At 42.9% G+C, this 13,036-nt stretch overlaps 1 protein-coding gene across 1 annotated transcript in view; it reads right to left on the reverse strand.

Annotated features, from left to right (window-relative positions):
- F5 (coagulation factor V) overlaps positions 1-13,036 on the reverse strand; it is an 88,116-nt gene that overhangs the window by 52,959 nt on the left and 22,121 nt on the right. Inside the window, exons 7-11 of the mRNA XM_075853907.1 lie at positions 12,637-12,802; positions 8,643-8,781; positions 7,045-7,141; positions 6,148-6,359; positions 4,165-4,309 (exon numbers count right to left, since the gene is read on the reverse strand). Of these exons, the coding sequence (XP_075710022.1) occupies positions 4,165-4,309; positions 6,148-6,359; positions 7,045-7,141; positions 8,643-8,781; positions 12,637-12,802 (759 nt within the window). The remainder of the gene's footprint in view (positions 1-4,164; positions 4,310-6,147; positions 6,360-7,044; positions 7,142-8,642; positions 8,782-12,636; positions 12,803-13,036) is intronic.

Raw genomic sequence — 13,036 nt, forward strand, 5'->3', positions numbered from 1 at the left:
TTCAGTAACAGTATGGGGTATTATTCTGTAGCAGTATGGCGGTATTATTGGTAATGTTGGTCTTACAATCTATGTACATTACAGTGGTGGGGGCTGTGGGGAAGTGTGAGTGTGGCAGCAGATGATCAGGCTAAGAGACAGTCTGCAGAGTGGCATGTGATGTACTTTGACATGTAGGTGATACTTACGTGTGGGATGTGGGTCCATAACTTGTGGACCGCACAGGGCCAAAGATCATATTAATCCACCACTGGCATCGAGCCAGCACAGGCAGACCACAACAATACAGCAGGTAGAGCAAAGAAACCAGCCCAGGACGTGCCGCTTCAAAACAGCGCTAAGCGCGATCCGTCCTGGACTGGCCTGAATGTAATTGCAGAGAGTTTCGCCGCAAATGAGACTGGCTGCCGAGGAGAGATATGGGGCAGTGCAGGGCAGACTGTACTATTTGCACTGCACTGATTGGCAGTAAGAATAATTCTTTAAATATTTTCCATACTTCAAACAGCACTTTAAGGCTATGTTCACACTGAGTTTTTTGGGTTTTTGAGGCAAATTTTGTCCCTTCCTGCACGTCGTTTGCCGCGATTTTCACCACGTTTTTCGCTCACGGCCATTGAGTGCTACGGGCAAAAAACTCAGCGAAATACCCTCTCTCTGCCTCCCATTGATGTCAATAGGAGGTCAGAGGCGTAAACGTGCGAAGATAGGGCATGTCCCTTCTTTCTCGGGAGGCATTTTCGGCCGGTTTTTGACGAGTTTTGCGGAGCGGTTTCCGCTCCCAAAAACTCGTCAAAATACTCTGTGTGAACAGGGCCTAACAAATAAACATCAAATATTTTCCTATTTAAAAAATTTATATATTCCGTGTTTGATGTGTAAAGTTAGGAATGAGAAAACTCCGATAGATTTGTGGGGGGGGGGGGCGCCTTTTTATAGATCGCCTCAGGCTGCAGACGGGCTAGGTTCACCCCTGAGGACGACGGTCCGCGGCCATGGACTTTACAATGACTTACCGGTGATCAGACCATTCAATATCTGCAATTGAAATCTTTCTGTGCCAAAAGACTAAAAGATGTCTCTAATGAAACCCTTATTAATGAGTTTGACAAGGTGCTGGGCAATGGTTCGGTAAAGAAATCCATATCTGACATATACCTAGCAATTAGAGATAAATGCGGATTATACAAACCACCAATTCATTTTTCATACTTGGAGAAAGTATTAAAAGTATTGAACAATGAGGAGGTCTCCTCTCGTATATTGGAGGGGTGGGCACTCGTGTGTATACATGTTCCCAGTGAGAACTGGAGGCAAACACATTTACGTACATACATACATACATATATGCCTTTAATTTGCCTGAGTCACCAAATCACCCAGATAGGATGACAAAATGCCCGAAATGCCAGCAATGGCGTACTGATCTTTACCACGGTATGTGGACATGCCCGCTAATCCCAAAATTTTGGAGGGACATCCTTGCCTATAATGGCACCATGTAGGATATAACGTTACAGCTTACACACATGTTGATACTATTCCATTCTACTGATTCCATTTAATCAGAATCATCTAAAAGGGTAGGATGCATATAATTGTTTTAGTGGCTAAAAGGTGTATACTACGCAATTGGCTTTTACCACATGTGCCCACAACACATGATGTTTCCGCCCGTATCGCCTCCCCAGGAGATGCCAGCACTCACTTCTGCTCCATTCTGCTGTGTCCCATAGGGTGCGCGTGCACATGAAAATAATCATCAATTAGCCCATGATCACCCCGGACAATAAGAAGGACCCTGCCCCTTTACTCCTCGCCTGAGCGTTGTTGTGTTTACCCGTGTTAGTCTTGCAAATGCTCCCTTAGTGTTATCCTTAGTGTTATCCTTTTCCCAGTGTTCCCGTACCTGCTACCTGTAGCTCGTGCTAACTTTGTTCCAGTGCCTTAGAAAGTTGGCCAGCGTTCACTTCCGCTCCGTTCTGCTGTGTCCCGTACATGAAAATAATCAACTATTAGACCATGATCACCCTGGACTATAAGAAGGGACCTGTCCCTTTACTCCTTGCCTGCCCGTGTTAGTCTTGCAAATGATCCCTTAGTGTTATCCTGTTCCCAGTGTTCCCGTACCTGCTATTTGTATCCTGTATCCTCTATCCCGTGCTACCTTTGTTCATGTGCCTTAGAAAGTTGGAGTCATGTTGTGCCACTGGTCACGACTGCTGTGTTACACCACGTCTGGTGTCTGCTGCCAAGGTCCCATCTGAGCCTAGCCGTTGCTACTGTTTGAACGACTACAGGCATCCTTGTGCTAGGACTATATATACATTGACTTGGTACACTGTTTGGCCAGCTGCTATCCCGCCACAGCGGTATGGCCAGTGGGTACACATACCCACAGATCGTGACAGACCACATACCCACAGATCGTGACAAACTGCACTGACTAGGGATTTCTAGCTGATGTCTAATAACCTTACTGTCTAAGCTCGCATTGCTAATAATAACATTTTAGTTTCATGAATAATAACTGAATTTAAAAAAAACAACTATTTTTGTCATGTTACAAAGTCAGTACAATATGAATGATTTCAGAACTTTCTCCGCCTTTAATGTGACCCATAATCTGTACAATTCCATTGAAAAACAAACTGAAATCATTTAGAGGGGAAAATTTAAATTAAAAACAAAAATAATGTGGTTGCATAAATGTGAACACTCTCTTATAATAGGGGATGTGGTTGTGTTCAGAATTAGCCAATCACATTCAAACTCATGTTAAATAGTAGTCAGTACACAGCTGCCATTATTTAAAGTGATTCTGAATAACCACATATAAGTTCAACTGTTCTATTAGGATTTTCCTGACGTTTTCTTTGTTGCATGTGACAGCAAAAGCCATGGTCCGTAAAGAGCTTACAACACATTAAAGGGATCTGATTGTTGAAAGGCATCAGTCAGGAGAAGGGTACCAAAGAATTTCCAAGGCATTAGATATACCATGGAACACAGTGATGACGGTCATCAAGAAGTGGATTACATTTGGCACAACAGTGACATTACCAAGAACTGAACGTCTCTCAAAACCTAATGAAAAGACAAGACAAATGTTGGTCCGGGAGGCTACCAAGAGGCCTACAGAACATTAAAGGAGCTGCAGGATTTTCTGTCAGGTACTGGTTGTGTAGTGCATGTGACAACAATCTCCCATTTTCTTCATATGTCTGGGCTGTTGGGGAGGGTGGCAAGAAGGAAGCCTTTTCTAACAAAGAAAACATCCAAGCCTGGCTATGTTTTGCAAAGACCTACATCAAGTCTGCCAAAAGCATGTGGGAAAACGTGTTATGGTCTGATGAGACCAAGGTTGAACTTTTTGGCCATAATTCCTAAAGGTATGTTTGGCACAAAGACAACACTGCACATCACCAAAAGAACGCCATACCCACAGTGAATCATGGTGGAGGCAGCATTATTCTTTGGGGCTGCTTTTCTGCAGCTGGAATTGGGGCTTTAGTCAAGGTGGAGGGAATTATAAAAAGTTCCAAATATCAGTCAATATTGGCACAAACCCTACAGGCCTCTGCTGAAAAGCGGAAGATGAAGAGGAATTTCACCTTTCAGCACGACAACGACCCAAAGCATACCTCCAAATCAACAAAATAATGGCTTCACCAGAAGAAGATCAAAGTTTTGGAATGGCGCAGCCAGAGCCCAGACATGAATCCCATTGAAAATCAGTGGGGGGACCTGAAGAGGGCTGTACACAGGAGATGCCCTCGCAATCTGACAGATTTGGAGCGCTTTTGCAAGAAAGAGTGGAAAAAGTTCTGAAATTATTCATCTTGTATTGACTTTGTAACATGACAAAAACCTGGCATTTTAACAGGGGTGTGTAGACTTTTTATATTCACTGTATTAGATACCAAAATGTTTTTTTGTCCATTATCCCTCCTGTACTCCTTAAAAACTAAAAAATCTGTAAGTACCTTCTTCAGAGACTTCTCATTCTATTGAATGATACAGGAGAAAATACACGTATAAAAGATGTTATCATCTATAAATATCTTTCTTCTATTTTCTATTCTCCCATACATCTTTTTTTGTCATTGGAAAATCTTTGTTTCTCGACACAAGGGAAACCGAAAAAATGGTAAAACATCTTACTGTTGATGACATAGGAATTGTATAGGCTCTTTGGGTCTTTGTTGAGAACCTTGTTGCAGGCTTTCGGTTTATTGTGCTCATAGTACCAACTTTTGTTCTCATCAAATACAGTAAACATTGCAACTTGCTCTTCGTCAGCTTTTTCCTAGGAGGAATGCAAGAAATACATTACTATGAATTCCAGGTATGTCAGGGAAGATCAACATCCTTGCTGATCAATGTCTGCACAGTTTTCTCTGGTGATTCACATTTTGGGAAATGTTATCTTTATACTAGGTACTGTATGGCAATTTAACTCTCCCACAGCATTATAGAAGCTTAGCTAAATATTAGGGATGTGTATGATGAGCTTGTTGACAGTTTCCAATGATGACCAGCAGAATTGTGAATTCAGCTCTGGACTGTATTACAGGCTGCATCACAGGGCGAGTGCAATATTACTAATGTAATGGTATGTATTTACAAGTGTAGATTATGTAGATTACCTCAGTATACACAATTTATAATGCTACTCAAAGGTGAACATAAGAGGATTTTACACATGGCAAATGCAAAGAAATCTACGAAATATTTAAATTAATTGTGTGAAATACTGTATGGTAACTATTATAAAGAAGTCTTCCCAATGGTAAGAGCCTGTAGTCCTCTGTTATTTAATGCCATTGACGTACTTATAAGAAGTGTACTACGTGTACATAGTTTTTACCTTTAATCCTCTGGTATTTAATGCCATTGACTTACTAATAAGAAGTGTACTACGTGTACATAATTTTTACTGATAGTCCTCTGGTATTTAATGCCATTGACTTACTAATAAGAAGTGTACATCATTTTTACCTTTAATCCTCTGGTATGTAATGCCATTGACTTACTAATAATAAGTGTACTACGTGTACATAATTTTTACCTTTAATCCTCTGGTATTTAATGCCATTGACTTACTCATAAGAAGTGTACTAAATTTTTACCAGTAGTCTTCTGGTATTTAATGCCATTGACTTACTAATAAGAAGTGTACTACGTGTACATCATTTTTACCTGTAGACCCCTGGTATTTAATGCCATTGACTTACTAATAAGAAGTCTACTACATGCACATAATGTAGGGTCCATGGCCACGGGCCATCGGGTTTACTCACCTCCCGACGCCCGCAGCCATGGATCTGTGAGCGCTGCTCCCCATCTCTTTCCTAGGAGACGCCAAGGCTCTCTTCCGCTCCGGTCCGCTGTGTCCCATAGGGTGCGCGCGCTCGCTCGTGTCTGCTTTTAAAGGGCCAGCGGGCGCACATGAAGATAATCATCATAATCAACTGCAATGATTTCCTGGACTATAAGAAGGGCCCTGCCCTTCTGGTCCTTTCCTAAGCGTTGTTAGTTTATCCCAAGTCTGTCTTGCAAATGGCCCCTTAGTTTTTCCCGTTCCAGTTGTTACCTGTGCCCTGTTACCTGTTCCTGTATCCTGTGCTGTGTTCTTGTTCCTGTGCCTACTAGTGTTTGAGTCGTGTCTACTGCACCTGCTGTCGTTTGCCACGTCCTGTGTCATCTGCCACGTCCAGTATCATCTTTCACGTCCAGTGTGATTCACATCTGGCGCAACCTGTGGCACCTACTGTCATCCGCCACGTCTGGCGTAACCTGCTGCACCCACCACCATCCATGCCAGAGCTGCGGCCACTGTCTGGACTACCCAGGTACCCTAGTGCGGGACTTTGTATTACTGGGTGCTCTGTTGTTTGGCCAGCTGCCTCCCCGCTACGGCGGTGCGGACTAATGGGTCCACATACCCACCAGCCGTGACACAGACTTACTAATAAGAAGTATACTACATGTACATAATTTTTACCGGTAGTCCTCTGGTATTAAATGCCATTGATTTACTAATAAAAAGTGTACTAAGTGTACTAAATTTTTACCGGTAGTCCTCTGGTATTTAATGCCATTGACTTACTAATAAGAAGTGTACTAAGTGTACATAATTTTTACCTGTAGACCTCTGGTATTTAATGCCATCGACTTGCAAATAAGAAGTGTACCAAGAAGTCCAGAGGCCAAATCCTTCACTATGTTCACAGTACTATGATATATTCTTGTTAAACACTGCGGGTCACTTTTTATAGGTTCATCAATATCCAGTATAGTCCAGAAATAGGTTGCTGTTTCTCCTGGCATCACTGTGCTATTATGTGTCTCATTACCTAGTAGAAGAACATAAAGATTATTGCGCACTTATTAAATTGTGACACCTATATGTTTCCAGTACAAACTTTTACAACTAAATTTATGCTACTGATTCTCTATACACAGAGAGTACTATGGAGAATATTGCTAGCAAATATACTGCAGTCACTTACACAAAGTTACCCAAAGTGTACCACAGAATCACACCTGATATTGTCGGCAGCAGTGAGCGTTGTTGGAACATGGTAGGATACAACTTTTGACAATGGGCCAGGGACTGCAAGCAGTGTTTAATTAAAAGAAAGAAGCACATAAAAATATTCTAAGCCGTGTTACCGAAAATGTAATCTGGTGACGTTAAGGAATGTTGAGATTTTTCCCAGAGTTAGGGGGAGAGAAGTCGAAGTATCCTTGTACAGATTGAAACAAGTTATTACATGCTCACTATTAACGGGCAGGCTGGCATTGAAGTAAGGGTCAAAAAAAGTAAGAACATAAAGTTAAGCTAATGGGTTGTGTGGTTTTGCCAGAATATCTTGAAAATGTGTTTCAAATAAATGCTGAGGCCGACCCAAGCTTTACCTAAATACAAGGTGTACGTGTCTTCTTTTTAGGGACTTTGGGGTTGGTGATAGTGGCTAAAAGTTGTGCGGTCAGATTGTTTCACTTTTTAAAACATTATTAAATATAAAACAGCCATACCTTTTATGTCTGGAACATAACCTCTAAAGAATCGTTGTAATGACACGCCATGTGGATATATGTTGTGGGGCTGGCTAGCCATGTTTTTAAATACAACCTAGGAAAACACATAACAAAATGTATCACAAAGGCCTCTATGAACATCACTCCCAACATTGTTAGGAAAATATTTATTTTCCAAATATGTTAGCATTATCTGTGGGAGATACAGTATGTGGGACCAGTTTGGAGTTTTCCGATGTTCAGCATAAAAAATATATAGAATCACTAGTTCAGATGTGATAAGTTGTACATGCAGAATTTATGTTATTTAGGCTTCGTTCACATCTGCGTTGGGGTCCCATTCTGACGTTCCGTCTGAGGTTTACGTCAGAACGGGACCCTGAGCAGACACAAACTGACACTGACGGAAACCAGAGGTTTCCGTTTCCATCACCATTGATTTCAATGGTGACGGAGCTGGTGCCCGTGGTTTCCGTTTGTCTCTTTCGTGCACCGGACCCGTCGTTTTGCCGGAAAGAATAGAGAAGCAATAGCGTAGGCGACTACGCTATTGCTTCCGGCAAAACTACGGGTCCGGTGCACAAGAGACAAAAACGGAAACCATGGGCACCGGATCCGTCACCATTGAAATCAATGGTGATGGAAACGTTGGTGTCAGTTTGTGTCTGCTCAGGGTCCCGTTCTGAAGGAAACCTCAGAACGTCAGAACGGCACCCCAACGCAGATGTGAACGAAGCCTAACATGAATTTATGAACTGCATGTTTTGGGTTTTTGTGCAGAAAGGGAGGAAACCCACCTAAAAGTGGATGGTGAGAAGATGCTTACTTTATGCAGATGTTGCCCTGGTCAGATCCACACCCAGTACTAACCACTGAGCCATCGCAAGACACAAATTCCCAATTAATTGAGTTCCATATATACATTATGTGATCTGTCAAATATGACAACTTTCTGCACCTGGCAGGTTTTTCCTGCAGTGAGCTATACATGGCACATGACAATATATCTTCATTGAAATTAGGGTACAGAAAAATCAGTTTAAAGCAGTTCTCTACAAATAATAATGGCATATTGCTATAACATGGTATAAATATTTGATCAGTGCAGCTTCAACCACTGGGACCCCCACCAATCATAAGAACTAGGGGGCTTTAGCCAGACATAGCAAAAGTGGCACTGTGTCTGGTAAAAGAAGATTTGTAGCTCAGCTCTATTCATTTGTATTGCAGGTCAGCCCCCAGACACATGCCTTGATCTGTGTCTGGTAAAGACAGAGGGGGCTTCGTTCTCATGACTCGTGGGATTCCCAGTGGTCAGGCCTGCACAGATAACATATTGGTGACATAGTCTTGCAAAATGACGTGAACTATATTTTGTACATAACTTCTTAACATAATAGATCCAGCCCTCTTACTGTATGGGTGTTCCTCTAGGTGCTGATCACAGTAGAGTTTCTGTCAATTGGGTGGTCAAAAATGCACTAGAAATTATTGTATAGAAGTATTTTTATTGGTTTCATGATGCAAAAATTATTGTTCCCAAATTCTACACAAACTCAGTTCTCAACATAGATAAAAGAGATGTCAATACATACCATAATTGTGTCCTTGACTTGAGCACGGATCACTGGTCCGATCAGTCCAAGTTCTTTGGGGTTATTCACTTCCTCTGTGAAAGTGTTATCAGTATATTGCTTATAGATAACTTTCTTAAATGGATGGTGGCAGTACGCTCTAACAGTAAATGTGGGAGAGAAATTCTTTATCAAACAGTAACACAATACTTTGTATTCCTGCCATTATGAAATGTAATATATTTTAGAGATCTTGCTGATTAAAGTTTAGGATCTAATATTTGCAATGGGCAATTGCTGAACTTTAATGTATGTTACTATATCTTTTAAAATTCTGATATCAATGTTTACTACTGAAAAAAGCAAATAATAGAAACCAAACCACCAAGGATCCCCAAAATTTCTTGTTTTTACCTCTTTAATGTGTACCTCCAGTTATCCAAATATAATGAATAGTTCTATTTAATATATTCGAGATATCCCTTTCTAGTCTGTTATCTTATGCACTGACTAACTGCTTATATGAAGTACCATAAACATTTCTACAGGAGTAGTGTGCACTTTTAGATGAATCTGTCAGGTATTCTATGCACCCCTATCTGGGGGCAGCATAGGACAGAGCGGGAGACACTGATCTCCGAAATATATATACTATATACACTATAAGGCCAAAAGTATGTACCCCTCCTATTTATTGAGCTTGGGTGTTTCATCCACACTCATTGCAAAAAGGTGCATAAAATCAAGCACACAGCAATGCAATCTCCATAGACAAACATTGGTAGTAGTATGGGTTGCATCAAAGAGCTCAGTGACTTTAAACGTGGCACTGACATAGAGATGCCTCCCTTGCCATAAGTCAATTTGTGAAATATCTGATCTGTTAAATCTGCCCCGGATAGCTGTAAGTGATGTTATTGTGAAGTGGAAGTGTCTAGAAGTAACAACAGCTCAATGATGCAACAGTAAACCACGCAAACGCACTAACCAGGGCAACTGAGTGCCACGTGGTGCATAAAAATCTGCTATCCTATTGCATCACTCACTACAGAGTTCCAAAATGCCTCTGGAAAGTGACATCAGCATAAGAACTGGGTGTCGGGAGTTGAGTTTTGATGGTTGAGCAGACGCGCACAAGCCTAAGAGTGGTGTACAGCGCGCCGCCACTGGACTCTGGATCAGCGGAAATGTGTTCTCTGGAGTGATGAATCACGTTTGCTCTCTGCCACTCTGATGGATGAGTCTGGGCTTGGCAGATGCCAGGAGAATGCTACCTACTGAAATGCATAGTGTCTACTGTAAAATTTGGAGGACAAGAAATAACAGTCTAGGGTTTGGGCTGGGTCCTATTATTCCACTGAGGGGTAATGTTAATGCTACAGTGTACAAGACATTTTAGACAATTATATGCTTCCAACTTTGTGGCAACAGTTTGGGGTAGGCCCTTTCCTGGTCCAGCATGACTGTGCCCCAGTTCACAAAGTGAGGTCCATAAAGACATGGTATGATAAGTTTGGTGTGGTGTCGAGTGGCCTGCACAGAGCCCTGACCTCAACCCCATCGAACACCTTTGGTATGAACTAGAACAAAGATTTTGAGTAATATGTTCTCGTTCAACATCAGTGTCTGCCCTCACAAATGCTCTTTTGGCTGAATGCGCACATATATTCCCACAGACACAATCCAAAATCTTGTGGAAAGCCTTCTCAGAAGAGCGGAGGCTATTGCTGCTGCAAAAGGGAACCCAACTTTATATTAACACCTATGGTTTTGGAATGGGATGTCCATTAATCTCTTAAAGGTGCATTGGTCAGTGATCCGCAGTGCCCCCATTGTCACACAGCGCTGACCGCGCTGGTCCCACTTCCAACTGAGCATTTCACCAGCATTCACTGTGCCACGAGCGGCTCGGTGCAGGCAGGCGCGATGTAGTGACGTCATCGCGCCTGTCTGCACCGAGTCACTCACAGGACAGTGCATAGGCGGAGAAGGATCCTCCACACATCGTAGGAACGGGGATAGGTAAATAATTATGTTATTATTTTTCTATTAGGTACATAGGGGGGCATTATACTGGGTATGGGAGGAAGGGGGTCATATTGTAGCTGCTGAGGGGGCATTATACAGTATGGGGGGGCGTTATACTGTATGAGACAGCTATGGGGGGCATTATACTGTATGGGGGCATTATACTGTATAGGGCAGCTATGGGGGGCATTATACTGCATGGGGCATTATACTGTATGTGGCAGCTATGGGGGGCATTATACTGTATGGGGGCATTATACTGTATGGGGCAGCTATGGGGGCATTACACTGCGTGGAGCATTATACTGTATGTGGCAGTTATGGAGGGCATTATACTGTATAGGGCAGCTATGGAGGGCATTATACTGTATGGGGGGCATTATACTGAATAGGGCAGCTATGGGGGCATTATATGTATGGGGGACATTATACTGTATGGGGCAGCTATGGGGGGCATTATACTGTATGGTGCAGCCATGGGGGGCATTATACGTTATGGGGGGGCATTATACTGTATGGGGGGCATTATACTGTATGGTGCAGCTATGGGGGGCATTATACGGTATGGGGGCATTATACTGTATGGGGCAGCTATGGGGGTATTATACTGCGTGGGGCATTATACTGTATGTGGCAGCTATGGGGGGCATTATACTGTATGGGGGCATTATACTGTATGGGGCAGCTATGGAGGGAATTATACTGTATGGGGGCATTATACTGTATGGGGCAGCTATCGGGCATTATACTGTATGGGGCAGCTATGGGGGGCATTATACGGTATGGGGCAGCTATGGGGGCATTATACTGTCGGGCAGCTATGGAGGGCATTATACTGTATGGGGGCATTATACTGTGTGTGGCAGCTATAGGGGCATTATACTTTGGGGGCAGCTATGGGGGCAATATACTATGGGGGGCAGCTATGGGGGCATTATACTGTGGGGGGCAGCAATGGGGGGCATTATACTGTGTGGGGCAGCTACGGGGAGCATTATACTGTGGTGGTCAGCTATGGGGGGCATTATACTGTGTGGAGGCAGCAATTGTGGCAATATGCTGTGTGGAGGCAGCTATGGGGGGTCATTATACTGTGGGGGCATTCATGGAGTCTGTCAGGCAAGGCAGCTGGGCATAGGCGTACGCAGGAGTCTGGTGGTGTTGGGGAGGGGTAGGGGGGCCCAAGCTGAATTTTTGCACCAGGTCCCATGAGCCTTTAGCTACGCCACTCCCAGGCAGTGCTAGTATTGCTCTGCCCGGGACTATGGCTCTGGGGTTGCCCTTGACAGCACTGTCCATATATGGACAGTGACGTCAGGAGCTGTGTGGCACTACCTGGTTGGAGGGGGCTGTGTGGAACTTCCTGGGAGGGGGGCTATGTGGCACTATCTACAGAGGGCACTAAATTTATGGGGGTACAAACTGGGGGCCTAACTTCTATATGTGGGCATAAACTGGGTCTCACATCTATATGGGGGCACAGAGTGACGATTTTTGGCATTTTACTGCCGCTGTGAGTTCCCCCACAAAGGGGCCCAGTAAGTCTGTGTTGTCCAAGGGCCCACATAAACCTGGAGCCGGCCCTGAGAGCAGTTACTATAGCCTGACACTGTTTTCTGTAGCTTACTTATCTGTTTTGCTGTGTAGTTTGGGATAAAATTAGTAAATTAATCTCATTTTTATTAGGAGGTCAGCGATGACAACACTATATACACACACATATAAGTCTCTGTATACATCTCCCTTGTCTCTGGGGGAGGGGCAGTGCTATAACATTTCCTGGAGACTGCAATCTATGACATTTCTCTGTCAATGACTCCCAACCATTTAAGCTGCCATATATTGAATACACCCTGCTTTACTGTATATACAAACAAAACAGAAAGAAAGCAACAGCCCCCAAAAAAATGACAGCCCCAATAGAGTTTTAATAAATGACAAATAAATAGCTACAATTTTTTACATTTCTTAAGTATTGGGTACTTACTTCTCAGGGTTCTCTGACGTCCCAGATGCATAATCCCAATCAACTTCAAGTGCCGCTATATAGTTATCCCACTTTTTAATATATCTGGTTTGAAAAACAGACTTTCTGTTTGTACTGTGTTCTTGGTCAGCACATGAGTCTACCTTTAAATGACCATGCATACCAGCTGATATAAGAAATAAATGGAGACAAGTAAATCAATGCAGTCATAAAGATTGTTACTGTATTACGTGGACTATAAAATACACTGGACTATAAGCCACACCCATGCTTAAACATCAGAAAAAAAGGAAAACAGACTTTCAGATATTTTCAGGCTTCCCTGTCTATCTATCTGCTACACGGCGACTTTGGCAACAAAACAGGTCGCCCAACCAAAGATCTCTATATCCCGTAGCTT

The sequence above is a fragment of the Rhinoderma darwinii genome, chromosome 2 (genome assembly GCF_050947455.1).
Source record: "Rhinoderma darwinii isolate aRhiDar2 chromosome 2, aRhiDar2.hap1, whole genome shotgun sequence".
Classification (NCBI taxonomy): Eukaryota; Metazoa; Chordata; class Amphibia; order Anura; family Rhinodermatidae; genus Rhinoderma; species Rhinoderma darwinii.